Genomic DNA, 14762 nt, shown 5'->3' with positions numbered 1-14762 from the left:
AATAGATTTGTGCTTGCTTCATTTCGTCTTAGTCCACTGTCAATCTCTTTAATCTCTGCCACCTGTTTTGGGTCTTATCGGCGTTTTGAGGTTTTCTGATATTCGAAAATGGTAATTTCAATTTCATGCTCGCATTCATGAGTTGGTAAACGCGGACGAATTCCAAGACGACCTCGAGTGCAGCTCTTGCCCTAAGCGGCAACAGCTAAAAAATAAAATAAAATAAAATAAAGCGATCGCCGCCTTTGCCTGATTCAAGGTACAGCGTTGTATGACGACCGATTATCGACCGTATTTAACGCACGCCAGTCATCACCCAACAGGGTATGAAGTGTAGCTTCCGAAGCAAATTTTCATTAAAAGGCGTGAAATTATCAAGTACATTCTTAGGGTTAAATATACAGCTCGTTCTTTTAATCTCCTTCGGGGCAGGCGGGATCTAGTAGGGCAGTAAAAGAAGAAGAAATATATAAAACACGTCCAACGTTACGCTACTGGCATGCCAGGCAGAGAGGGTGCGCGTACTCTCCAAGCCGTCCTGACTTGTGCGCGCGCGGCATCAGGTGTTCGGCGACTTCCCTGTGCGGACGGCGCCTGTGGTGGAGAAGTTCAACCCGCAAGGGGCGTTCCTGCCGGACGAGCCAGCCGCCCTGCTTGAGCGCGGAGAGTTCCGACGAGTGCCGCTCATCGCTGGCGTCAACAAGGACGAGACCGCCTTCTTTTTTCCCGGTAAGCGCAGTAGGACTCGACAATATTGTGCCAGCTCTGATCGGCGCCCGCCACGCATCTGTTGGTGTCACTTGTGCATCGAAGGTCGGTCGAAGGTTACTTGGAGAAGACAGACTTGAAGGAGCCAAATGAGTATAAGCCAGGGAGAGGGGAACCTCAGTCGAATACCAGTGTATCTGCGAGATTATTTCTCGTCAAATACGTATACGTGAAGACAAGTCCTCTTGTCGAAGCGTTGGTACCACAGGTTTCCCTTTCCCCTGTTCTCCTTTAGTTCCTTTAAGTACTGAAGCAGTCCTCTGAAGGCATAGTTTTCAGTACTCAACCGCGAGTGCTCGGCCACTTATCTTATGCTTTATACGAAACTATAGCTCGTGGCAGCCCAGATACGTAGGCTGCATAGCCACGAGCTCCTCTATATATACCTTGGTGATAATTGCTTGTCCTAGGCGCGCGCCTGTTCTGGACCGCATTCACAAAACCGCGCATACGTGAACGACTTCTTAAATTCAGGCCCTGTTTAATCGTATGGCACTCGCTTTAATCGTACGTGTTGCCTATAGCGAACGTACTGAAAACGGACGTCTGGAAGGTGGCCACGGAAAGAAGGCACTTTCTTTCGGTTGTTAAATGCCCTAGTCAACACTGAAGAGAATTGAGCGGAATTTTTCGTACACCAGACATGCGTCCAGCGCTTCCACCGACGACCTGACGCCTTATTTGTCTTCCTTCCTTTTCTGTCTGTGCCCAGTGCTGTCCGGGTACCTTCGCGACCGGTCGGCGCGCAGTGCCACGTACGTACGCGACCAGTTGCTGCCGCGGTTCCTGAGCAGCGCGCTGCGCTACAACCGTCCGCCGACGGATGTCGTGGACTCCGTGGACGAGACATACTTCCGCGACGTCAACCCGCTCGACACGAACGCTGTCATCAGGGCCTTCATCAACGTACGTATAGCGCGCAAAAAGTTTTTTTTTTTTTCATGGGCTTTTTTGGGGGTTCAGCTAAAGCAAGAAATGCATGACTTTCCTTTTTTTTCGTAATTGAATTAAATGAAATTATCAGGTTTTATGATCCAAAACAGTCACCTTGTTATGGGGCACGCCGTAGTGGGGGTAATTAAGTTATTTCGACCTCCTGAGGTTCTTAAACGAACACCTAATGCACGGTACACGAGAGTTTCTGCAATCCGCTTCCATCGGATTGCGGCCGCCACGGCCTGGATCGAACCAGCGACCTCGTACTCAGTAGCGCGACGCCATAGCCTGTGAGCTAGCACGGAGGGTGGATCGTTTACTTTTTTTTTTTAGAATCAGAATCCGTTTATTCATGTGAGTAGTGAAGCAGTATTTACAAGAAATGTGTATACAAAAGGAGGTCCCGTTAGAAACTCAGTAGAGACCTCCTTGCACCATGAGACCTCCTTGCACCATAATGAAGCTTCACACTTTTGTTAAACTGCAAATTAACTGCGAACGGGACACAGTATCCCAATATGAATGAATGTTTAAGTGAGATTTCTGAAATTTGACGTGGTAAGGCGCCCTATGAATCCGTATTCTCGATACGGTCGTTACGAAAACACAGTGCCTTCTAAAATAGTGGCAACAATAAATAGGGCCGGCGTCATCTGTTAATTAACGACAGTCGCCTGGAAATGGAGTGGTTAGTGGAAGATCGTGCATCACCAGCAAAAACTTCCACCGACGGAAGCTAAATTACGACACATCGTCGCTTTGCGAGCATGGCTGTTGGCTCTTTTAAGACGGTACTGTTCCTTTAATCTCCACTGTTGGCTCCTTTAAGACGGCAGAGAGGGCATTTTCTTGGATCTCCACAGGGCGAAATACTGAATTTTTGATATTCAAGCATCATGATAGCTTACGGGTGTATAATTTTTTCCCGGAGCTGTGCGTATATATATATATATATATATATATATATATATATATATATATATATATATATCCGGCGTAACATCACTTAGCCGACAGTACGAAGTTACCGTATATCGCGCTTTAGGATTTACTTATTTATTATCTTGGTCTCTTGAGCGCGTCACAACGACTTTTTAACGGAGTTGCTAAGTGCTTTGAGTTTGTAGAGGCATATTGCTTCAGGAATATCCACGCGCAAGAATATATTAAATGCGTTCTGTACCAGGCGGAATTACAAAAAGCGAGAAGTTGTCTTTGGAGCTTTCGTTTTCTTTTTTTAGCTGCAATTGCCACTTGCGGCGGAAAATCCAGCGTGCGCCGCGCATCAGAATAATACCGTCATGGAGCGCGCGCGCGCGGCCGCCGTCAATACACGTCGAGTGCTCAGGTGCAGCCACGCGACAACTCGTAAACAGCGAACGCCCTTCCTCGGCCCTTCGATGAGACGGTGTGCTCAAGGCTTTGCGCGCTGTGGCACGCACGCGCAAACGTCGTGTGAGCTTTAACGAAGCGCGAAAGCGACAGTGGACTATAGCGCGACGCGCGCTGCTGTTCATCGTCGACGGCGCGAAGATCCCGGATACCGTGCACTTGAAGATGAAGCTGTGCCGGACAGCCACGGAAAATGTGTATATCTCGAACGACACTTAGAAGAGTAGCGCAAACTACCGGAAGACGACGCACTTAGAGAACGGGAAGCAGCAACAAAGCGCCCACGTCGGTTGGAGCAGCGTGAACGCGGTTGAACGTGCCCGCGCTCCTCAGCCCAGTTTACCGCAACCGGTGCCGGTTTTGGTTGTGGCAAGTCTGCGGACAGTGCCGCGGGTGTTGGGTGCAGTGTGCACGATATTGCCTCTGACTTATGTCATAGTTACTTCCAGTATTGTATAAAATATTCACCAAGACGATTTACAATACAATAAGGGCAACACATGACTTCAGTCAACCGAGAGGCTTCAGGAAGGGATACTCTACAATGGATCGCATCTATGTCATCAATCAGGTAATCGAGAAATCTGCAGAGTACAATCAACCTCTCTAATGGCTTTCATAGAATACGAAAAGGCATTTGATTCAGTAGAGATACCAGCAGTCATAGGGGAATTACGTAATCAAGGAGTACAGGTAGCATACGTAAATATCTTGAAAAATATCTACAGAGGTTCCACAGTCACCTTGGTTCTCCTCAATAAATGTAGAAAGGTACCTATAAAGAAGGGGGTCAGGCAAGGAGATACAATCTCTCCAATGCTATTCATTGTATGCTTGTAAGAAGTATTCAAGCTATTAAATTGGGATGGCTTAGGAGCGAGGATCAACGGCGAATATCTCAGCAACCTTCGATTTGCAGATGACATTGTCCTATTCAGCAACACTGGGGACAAATTGCAACAAATGATTGAAGACCTTAACAAAGAAAATGTAAGAGTAGGGTGGAAGATTAATATGCAGAACACAAAGAGAATGATCAATAGCCGGGCAAGAGAACAAGCGTTCAGGATTGCCAGTTAGCTTCTGAAGTCTACAGGAGTACAGTTACCGAGGCCAATTACTCACAGGGGACCCTGATCATGAGAAGGAAATTTACAGAAGAATAAAAACGGGTCGGTGTGCATACGGCAGACATCGCCAGGTCTTGACTGGAAGCTTACCACTATCATTGCAAAGAAAGGTGTACAGTCAATGCATTCTACCGGTGCTGATATATCGGGCAGAAACTTGGAGACTGACAAAGAAGCTCGAAAATAAGTTAAGGCCCGCGCAAAGAGCGATGGAACGAAGAATGTCCGGCGTAACGTTAAGAGACAGGAAGAGAGCGGTGTGGAACAGAGAGCAAACGGAAATAGCAGATATTCTAATTGACATTCAGAGAAAAAAATGGAGCTGGGCAGGCCATGTATTCTTTAAAACTGATGGTAGCGCTAAAAAGGACGAACACACGGTGAAAAGACGACACGACGACGAGGAAATGCTCAGTCTTTAAAACCATCAGTTTTAAAGAATGCATCACCAACTAGTCCAGCACCAAGTTTTATTGAGGCCATGTAATGCGCAGGATACATAACCGGTGGGCCATTATAGTTACAGAATGCGTTCCAAGAGAAGGGGAAAGCAGTCTAGCACGGCAGGAAACTAGGTGGGGTGAAGAAATTAGGAAATTCGCAGGCTCAAGTTGCAATCGGTTGGCGCAGGACGGCAGTAATTGGAGATCGCAGGAATAGACCTTCGTCCTACAGTGGACATAAAATAGGCTGCTGCTGCTGCTAATGATGATGATGCATGGAGGAAACCAAATTGAAAACAAGAGCAGGCATAGCTATGCTTAGTTTCCGCGGAAAAAGCGCACGACGGATTTTCTTTTTCTGCGCTCTCAAAGGAATAGAGTAGTAGCGGGGTAACTTTTGCGGGAGTTTGTTGGTTGCACCTTCGTGTGCCTTTCTAGCAGCTTCGTCAGCGAGGGCGTTGCCGGAGATACTGCAATGGCCAGACAGCCACTGAAACACGACGTCGTGTCCTTTCGCGATCATGTCATGGTGCATTTCTCGTATCTCCTACACGAGTTGTTCGTAGGACCCGTGACGAAGACATGACAAAAGACATTGCAAGGCCGCCTTCGAATCGCAGAATATTGCCCACCGATTAGCCGGTTGGTTGCTAATATAATCAACGGCACCTCGGAGGTCAACCAGCTCCGAACCGGTCGATGTTGTCAAGTGAGAAATCTTGTATCGGATGCTTAGTGATCGTGATGGTATAACCTCTGCGCCGGTGGAGCTGGTCTGACTGGAAGAGCCATCCGTATATATGTGGACTCGGTCAAAGTAGAAAGTGCGCAAACAATCCAGAGCTACTTGCTTCAAGGCCAAGGTAGGCAGGTTGGTCTTCTTTCGTATCCCTGGAACCGTAAGACGCACTTGAGGTTGTTTTAAACCCCACAAAGCTGAGGTTGAACGTGCTGAGGGTGTGAAGCCCGATGGTAGTGAGGCACGATGGATGCTGACCTCGTTGGAGAAGGACGCCTGTGGTCGTCGTTCTGGCAGGCAGGCAAGAGAGCTTGACTGCATTCGTGAAACATGACGAACATGGGCCCTAAGCGTGTCGGTGCTAATGCAAGTCGTGATCGGATGGTCTTGGGCCATTATAATGGTTCCTGCTGTTGAGGTGCTCCGCGGAAGGCCCAGGCAAACACGTAGTGCCTGTGCTTGCACGCTCTGAAGTTCTAGAAGATTTGGCTAGCTTGTTTTAGCAAGCACGGAAAGTGTCAGCGCAACGCACGGTGTGGCGTCTGACAACAATCACAGTCTGCCGCACAGTGCAAAGGCTTTCGAAAAACACAGTGGTCACTTCAAGGTCATTCGGGCGGACGTCGGTATAGGGACCATGGCCCGACAGAAACATAGAGATAGAAATGATATATAGAAAGGCAAGGTTAACTAGAGACAGTTCTGGTTGGAAAAGCTGCGCTGGGGGAAGAGGGTGAGGGGATATAAAGAAAAGGAGACCGTAAGAGGATAGAAAGAAAGAGGAGCACAAACAAATAAATCACGTGCTGTATTCAGCGGTAGTAGGCAGCGTTCTTTAAGCCTACAGTGTTGTGTTCTTTAAGCGCGCTGGAGAGCGCTGTTCTTCGCGCATAGACGCGGGAACACTCACAGATAAGATGCGCAATTTGCGCCCACAAGCGCCACATTCAGGAGTATCGGTCATTCAGTTGAGAAGGGAGTAGGCGTTTGTGAATGCTACTCCAAACCATAGACGACATTGCAGTGTTAAGCCATAGGAGCAACTACGTGGAAGGCGGTGTTGTAGGCGGCGTGTGGTTGCAGGTAACAAGGGCGCTTGTTTGCGAAGTCATCCGAATTCCATTGGGCCAATGTAAGCGGGCCAGGGAAGCGCGCCGAGTTTACCCGGCGCTCAAGGTTTGCACGCGTGACAGCGTCAGCGGCGTTGTAGGCGTTCCGAAGCTGCACAGTGGGCTACGAATTAAACCTTAAATGTAGGGCTCCGGATTAATTTTGACTTGCGGGCTTCTTGAAGTGTATCGGTGTCATGTGGTGACATCTGGTCCACCTGCATCGCGGATAAACACGCATGATTTCGTGTCAAGGACAACGTCACTCGTCGTTTCGGTCTGATGCGGAAACGGCTGAAGCAACACAAACGAGTGAAACCACCCTACAATGTCGCATTCAGTGCGCAGTGGATTCTGTTCGCAGTTGCAGTCGCAATAGCGTTCGCGTGCTTTCTGCGCAGATGTCGACGGATGCAATGTTCGTGGCGCCCAACCAGCTGACGCTGGCCAAGTACTCGCGCTTCGAGGCGCCCACCTACATGTACGTGTTCGAGTACCGGGGAGACACCAGCCTGCTGGATGCCCGGCTCGGCTTCCAGAGGCAGTCCTACGACCTCGGTTGGTATATGCTCCCGAAAAGCACAAACGAAATGGCATGTTCGTGCGCGGTACAGGCACCTGACATTGACGCGATGAATTACTAAGTGTTTTTGTGTTCGCGCGTGTTGTGCTGTTTCCGTCTTCAGGTTGGTTTCAGTTTAGTTTGCTCTCGTGCAACTCACTATTTTGCCCGTGCGCAGACGACCTGAAAAACATGCGTGTGTGCAGACAAGGCAGCGTCAACGCGCTCACACGTTGATATACGCTATTTGGCGTCCTTAAGCAACGTTCGGGAAGTGAGCTACCGACATCTCATGACAAAGTCCGGTGGCGTGATGTGATTAGGAAATTTGGGGGCATAAGACAGTCGACTGCCACAAAGTAGGAGTAAATGGAGATCGCTGGGAAAGACCTTCGTCCCGCAGCGGACACTGGTTCAGCGCTCGTCTGTGTCTTCTCGTGTTCCTAGTCCTTCGTCTCGTTTTCTTCGCGCTTGTAAAAAAAAAGTTTGCTTCAAGATCATGAACCAACTAACTCGCACCAGAGTCCTGCTAAGACATAAAACAGTCTGCTGCTGATTTTTACATTGCCTGCCTCACGAATGTCAATGCCGCGTACGAGGCCCGAGCATATATAAATAGAAAGGGGGCTTAGCCATTTCGTAGCTGAATTCCGCGTCTAGAAAATGTATATAGATATCATGGATGTACAGTTGCAGACTACCGATACAGCTTTCTGTTGCTCAACACGCGTGCTACATAAAAGTGTTTTTCCAAACATGAGAGAAGCGAATACACAAGCAAAGTGCCTCGAGCGACCAGTCGCACGGCAATTTTTCGTGTATTCGCGGACTTCTTTCCCGCTTGGAAAAACAATCTTATGTAGCACGTATTGGGAAACAGAAAGCTGCATCGGGAGTTTTTCATGTTGCTCTAGAATTTTCTCATCGACACTTTTAATCTAATTATAATATTTAAGAAGCTTATTAATTAATTAATGCTAATTATGTAGTTAGGCGGAATGCTAAACATATTCTGAGTATCTCCAAGCGACGGCAAACGACAATTACCTTGGTTTTGTCCAGCTACGTGGCATTTACATATTTTTAAAGTGTGGCTCAAGTCCCTGTATGAAAAGCGAGCGCCCCCCCCCTCAAGAATACGCATTAAACATAGAGGAATAAACAATGGCCCTAATTTATTAATTTTTTTTACACAGGTGTGTCCAACGGCGACGAGCTCATCTATCTATTCGACGTGACGGCCGATGGACTGCGGCCACTGTCCAACCTCGACTCACTCGTGAGCAGCAGGATCATCAACCTCTGGACAGACTTCGCCAAGAGCGGGTACACATTGCATGCAAATTTTTCACCATTCGCAGAGGTCATCCGGATCCAGGCACAAGGCGTCATAGAAAGTCGCTTATACTTATCTTTGTCTGTTAAAAACGAGAAGGTTTTTCAAAAAAAGAAAAGGGGCTAGTACTAGGTTTTTCTGGTTTCCGCGTAGTAACGAAGATGTTTCTTGTCGGAAGCCCAATAGGCAAAGATCGCCCTGGAGCTATCGCGTTCACAAGCCAGCATATGAACTGTGACTGTGACACTCGGGCGCATGACAACACCTGTGAGCCAGAATACGGCGACACGCAACGGCATAACCATTGCAAGTATGTTTCGGTGCCGCATTCCTTCTGCGCGTGGCAAAACTAACGGTGAACCTGATGCAGACAAACCGCTGTCCGTTTGCTTTGTACAAATGATCAAGGGGCAAGCTCTAAACTTGCACCGATATCTCTACAGCCAATTCATTACCTTCCTGTTTTAAACTCGCGCGGTGGCTATATCACCTAAAAAGCCTGCAAGGCAACTGTACCCATAAGGCACACAACGTGATCTATATTTCACTCGTTCTGGAACCATTGGGTCTCACTCATATTCAAGGAAAGAACTAACTTCGGCAGAAAAGGGGAAGAAAGAAAGAAAAAAGAAAATAGAGCTAGTAAACCGTTTCACACCTAAGAAAAACATGGCGGGGGCCTACCTTGTTAGAAATCACAAGTGGTTTCTTATACTCGATCACGAGCTGGCAGTCCCGGTATCGGTGCCATTCGCTTTTTTTTTCCGTAGCCAGAGCTGAGAAATAGCAGTGTCGCGTGTGACATAGTCGTACCATGATGACGAATTACTTAGAACTAACTCGCACAGCACGTAGCTTTGACTTTGACCCAACTCTATAATTAGAGCAACAATAGCTTCTTTTGGGTGGGCTGGTTGATCTTGACAGTGTTCATAAAACAGCGCTAAGGACGAGGACGAAAAGAACACATACGACGCGTACGTCAGCGCCCGTCGTGTCGCATGCGTTCTTTTCGTCTTCGTCTTTAGCTCTGTGTTATAAACAGCGTCTCTAATTTATGTGCCGACCATTTGCCGCGTCCCTCTGACGCTGCTTTTCCGCGCAGGACGGCACCGCAGTACCCGAACTTCGAGTACCCCGCGTGGCCGCGCGCCACGCCCAGCAACGTGTCGTCATACCGCATAGGCCGTTCGCTCCAGCCAGGCCCCGAATACCGGGTTGAGGCGACGCGCTTCTGGTCGGGAATCTCGCCCGCGCTGCTCGGCCAGCGGGGCGACGACGACGGCTCGCACTCGGGCGCACTGGTCACCCCGCCTGGCTACGTGGAGCCCCTGTACCGGACTCTGGCCTGGAGCATGGTGGCCGTGGCCATCGCGCTCGCGCTAGCCCTCGTCGTGCTCCTCGTGGTGCTCTACAACCAGAAGAAGAGCCAGAGCTTCCGCGCCAGCTCGGACCTGGACAACTCCCGGGTGTCCGCCGGCGGATCGACGCTCTACTGACGATGGCACGGGACGTCGCCCCTGTTTAAATCTCACGCTCACCGGTACAGACTCGAAGGCCACAAGAACTCTGCTGCCACATCGCCGCATGCTTTCGCTCCGATGCTTGGTGGTCCGGAGCCCAACTGGGAAGCGTCCGCGCACTTGTAACTAACACGCGGCAAGAAAGGCGAGCGGTACACGGCAAACGCGCAGAACTGAGCGTGGATCGTGCTGATATAGGCTTGCCCGGGCATTATATTCTTGCGCTTAGAGCGGCGAATGGGCCATTCGTTTGTTGCGACCACTCTTTGGAGGCAAACTTACAGGCTCTATAGGTCAGTGTTTCTGGCAAATGCAAGTGAGTGAAGAAGCTTGTGAAAGGTATAATTGATGCTACCTGAGCAGAGCAGGGAGACTGCCTAAAGCAAGCCGTTTCGCGTAGAAGTAGCTCTGCTGCGCTGGCACGATCGTCGGGCGAGGCCACAAGGTGAGGATTTAGAATGGCAGATAGTATTTTACGCTCCAATGTCCATGTGCTTCAGTTTCAGCTTAAGCCTATAGTGAACCGTGAATTCTGTAGATCGGCGGTCGCCGCCTCTTATCTTATTGCGGCATATCGCTGAATTTCATCGGTGCGTAAAATCATTGCAATCGTAATATAACTTTACTGTAATTGAAATTGTAAAAAAATTTAATTATCGGATTTTACGTGCCAAAACCACGATCTGATTATGAGCCACGCCGTAGTGGGGGCTCTGCACCTGGGGTTCCTTAACGTGCACGAAAATCTAAGTATACGGTTGTTTTAGCATTTAACTCTCATTGAAATGCGGCCCCCTAGGCCGGGATTCGATCTCGCGACCTCGTGCTTAGGAGCCCAACACAATAGCTACTAAGCAACCACGGCGGGTAATTGAAATTGTAGTTAGAAGGCATGGACCTAAAAAAGGCGTGGATTTCATTTCAGCGGTGCATGTGACACGTAGTTTTTGCAGGTTCGCTCCGAGAGAAGTGGTAGAGTTAGCGCGAACGGCCTTAGGTGCTGCTATACCGCGGTTGTCCTCGCAGCGTGTAATTCGGCCAGCTTTGAGAAAAAAAGCAACAGTTTGTGTGAGGGGGCGAACGTTCCGAAACAAAGCTATTGTGCATTTTTATTGCTGACTCGCAGTGGACAGATGATGGGAACTTTCATTTGGTTTCCAACGTTCTCAGCTCTTCCTTCTTTTTTTTTTCCTCTTTTTTTTGTCGAAGTGAGTAATTTTGTGCAGCTTTCTCACTTCCATTCAAGCTAGACATAGTTTTGTTTTGTATGTAAGTGCCTTATATACAAAGTGCGTGCAGACAAAATGTGGCATTTCACGACAGAGTATGCGTTTTTAGTCATAACAGGCTATCGCCGGCGGGTAATGTAAGGCGCCGGAGTGTTGGATAGAGCTCGCGTTGTCACATATAGAAAAAAAAAAGACAGCGGAGACACGTTTGTATTTATCGTGTATAGTCTTGTATATTTCGCGCACGATTGCATAACAATTTATAGTAGTGTCTACAGTAAAACTGAATCCTAATATGTCTGTTACCGCAAGCTAAGAAAGCTTGTGTCATATGTGTTTAGTTCACACGCCATCCTCATGATATTCGCATCCGCAACATTGTCAAACCGTACTTTTCAAATCACAGCGAGTACCTCGAGTGGGATAGCACATAGAATTTAAGTCCGTTAGTACGCGCCATGGGTGTTGTTCATGAGAATTAGTGCGATTTGTGCACAAGATTTTAAACATTCGCTGCATACGAACGTATCCCAAAAAGTCTCATGAAGGGACCTGCCGCAACTGTTGGTATGGCTTTACAGTGAATTACGATCTATTCTATAGTATATGTTCGCTGACATATGCTGTTGTGGAATGAAGTTCAGAGCTGAGAAGCTAAAGGGACAACTCAAAAGCACTGATGTCACAAGTAAACGTGCTCCGAGGCGGAAAGAAGGTGGCGCATTATTGAAAGTGGTCAACGAGGCACTGACGCCGCTGAGAGCATCGTTGTTAAATGTATAGGAGGTCCTGTATATCCCCTGGGTATCTTGAATCTCGAATCTGGCACGATGCAAGAGCAACCTAAACATATCCTTGAAACAATATCACATTGTTATTGTGCGTTAGTTTCATTTCATAACGGATCCTCTTAGAGGTTCGATCCTCACGCTTAAATGAGAGATGAAGCTGGGATTGTGTCGAGGGGATGAAATCAAATGTAAACATCCGTAGCAAAACCTGTGAGCAGCAATATCGCAGTAGTATGGTTTCGTATCACCCGTCGCCCCAATGCCCAACCCACAAGTTACGCACCATCCGGACGGGTACTGCGCATGGTGACTGTTGCAAACTTCCGTGTCGCTACAAGTCGGCAAATGCAACTCTACGCTTTGTTTCCGCAACCGGACGCCGCGTAGTAAACAAAAAAGCTGAAGCGCTACGCGACGTCTGCCCTTTCTCATGATTCAACCTGCGTAAATGGATGTTTATTCGTATACACTCCAACAAGCTACACCTCCTCAATGTTCTGTTAGATTTCTCCAGGTGACTGTTAGTCGGTCAGCTAGATCTCGAACTAATGTGGCGTGATGCCTGCGAGAGGGTGCGCCATCCTTTCAAAATGAAAGCGAAATGTTTGACGAGCTGTAATTCAGCACAAATGCGATTGTGGATTTTGCGTACGTGCTTTTCAGTCTTGATCAGTTCGCCGAGACGGCCTTTGTCGACAAAGTTTCGTTACGTTCTTCTATCTTCCTCGTTTAGTACTTTGTATAATAGGAAATGCTAACTGCCACCTAATAGAAGCGTGAGCGATGTGCAAGCGTATTATCATGTTAGCTGTGTTGCATTCTACACGGTACGAATGCAGTTTTTATAAAAAAAGAAGTGACGGTCTCAGAAGCGGTTACATTAGAAAATTACCGCTTTGTTGTTCATCAGTGTACTTAGATTGCAGCACCTAGAGCACGTGTTGCGCATATCCATCTCAAGTTATTGTTACTATTTTCACTAAACGCGGCGTCACTGGCCCTGTGTCATGCGCATCAAGACTGCACTACGTACGACTCAGCCGCAGAGAATGCTCTAACACTGACAACGAACCCTTTAGCCACTGTTTCTCTATGCATACGCATGTTTGTACATAGGACATATATCCTTAACATATGATTCATACTGCCACTCCACGAATCATTGTTGCGCCACATGTTCTTGCGCGTTTTTTTCCTGTAAAAACAAAGAAAAATAAAATTTAGCGACATTGTTACTTCAAGTACGTCTCTTCGAATTACTGAAGCGTATTTAGCACTTTCTGCCCAACAAGAAGTGTCAGCAAAGATCAACTCAGCATGAAATGTCCGGAGCACCCACTAACATCCATGTTTCTAGATATTCGCTCCAGATACGCAGCAAACTGCGCTTTTGTGTCGCGCGTTTATCACGGCTCACTTGCTGGAAATTGCCGCCAACGATGACGACCTCAACGCGCCGCAAGAGTCGCCACGTGCTGCGCGAAGCCATACACCCCATAAAGGAAAGGGGCGACAGCAGTTAGGCTGTGCGTAACTCAGGACAGCATCAAAGGTTCCAGTACTCCCCCTTGCAAGCAGCGATACCCTTTGCAGTTTTCAACACGAATATCTTACACGCCTGACTCCAACTAAATCTGTGGCCCGTTTATGTACTACGTCCCAGGAAACCTTTAGCGACGTGATTCGATCACAGTAGTCCGTCATAAAATCCTTTCGGCGGCGTGCCTCGACTGCAGCTAGCTGGCAGCAGTTCGGGTCAAATCAAGGACAATAACAGTACGGGCCACGCTACAATTTTCGAACGGCGCAGGACTGGCCTCAAGGTTTTCAGAATGCCACTGTGTTGACGTCCAGTATCATGCTGCTCTTTCGTTCCAGTTTTCCACTTTCATGCTGCGGATTTGCACGTTATCTCACTAATGAACATATTTCGGTGTGCGCCCTTCCTTTTTTCTTGTGACGCGAGTTGCAGGTTATAGCGCATAAGTTCGGGTCGATAGCTCTGCCTTTGTACAAATGAATTCTGCTAGAACTATAAGCGAAGAATCATTTCTATCGCGAGTCAGGCGTTGGAACTGCTACGCCACGAACGTGGTGTGAGAGGAAAGATAAAAATGGTTTGTTGCATTATCTTGCAACCAAAATTAACCTGATAGCAACATACATCTTCACAAACCTATTATTAGCTTCCGGATACTTGATGTTTCGATGGTAATAAAGGCTTGAACGGATGCGCGAAAAATACAGAGGGAGCACGAACGAGGAAGAAATACTGAGGGTCAAATGGTTAGCAAAATGCGGCAAAGTGACCACCGGAAGAAACAGCGACGGCGAAGCGCAAAGTTGAAGAAACTGGCTCCGGTCGACCCAATCACAAACGTTCCAGCGCGACACCTGCTGACGATTTTTTTCGTAAGCCAGAAGCAGCGGATATCGACATACACTGATTCTTTGTGTGCCATAAAACAACTTATACGAGTCACCAAATCCCTATTAACATGTCCGAAAATACATAAGCTTCATAACAACTTGTCTGAAAGTGTTCATTTACTCTGGGTACAAGGTCGAGGCTCTTAACCTTTCATTGAAATGGCAACACGAAAAAAACGCCCGTGTGTGTCTCTTTCACTCGTGTGTCTGTTTCCTACCCACAACTTCGCAAGGGTGCAGGAAGTTTCCCGAAAGAGGATTCGGGACGGGTTTTGTACTCAATTACACGCCATTACTTTCTAGTCAAGGTCAAGAACATGGCGTGCGAATGCAACAGGGAGAAGAGGAAGCACCTGGAACAGTCGTGTACTGTG

The 14762-nt window shown here is 47.9% G+C and overlaps 1 protein-coding gene across 1 annotated transcript in view; it reads left to right on the top strand.

The window, feature by feature from the left end:
* Positions 1–13199, top strand: part of LOC142579797 (cocaine esterase-like) — a 52036-nt gene extending 38837 nt beyond the window's left edge. Inside the window, exons 6-10 of the mRNA XM_075690375.1 lie at positions 564–729; positions 1481–1674; positions 6919–7075; positions 8276–8405; positions 9521–13199. Of these exons, the coding sequence (XP_075546490.1) occupies positions 564–729; positions 1481–1674; positions 6919–7075; positions 8276–8405; positions 9521–9914 (1041 nt within the window). The 3' untranslated portion in view covers positions 9915–13199. The remainder of the gene's footprint in view (positions 1–563; positions 730–1480; positions 1675–6918; positions 7076–8275; positions 8406–9520) is intronic.
* Positions 13200–14762: the final 1563 nt, after the last annotated feature.

The sequence above is a fragment of the Dermacentor variabilis genome, chromosome 1 (genome assembly GCF_050947875.1).
Source record: "Dermacentor variabilis isolate Ectoservices chromosome 1, ASM5094787v1, whole genome shotgun sequence".
Taxonomy (NCBI): Eukaryota; Metazoa; Arthropoda; class Arachnida; order Ixodida; family Ixodidae; genus Dermacentor; species Dermacentor variabilis.
Note: the sequence above shows the minus strand (reverse complement) of the source record. Positions and strands in the feature narration are given on the sequence as shown.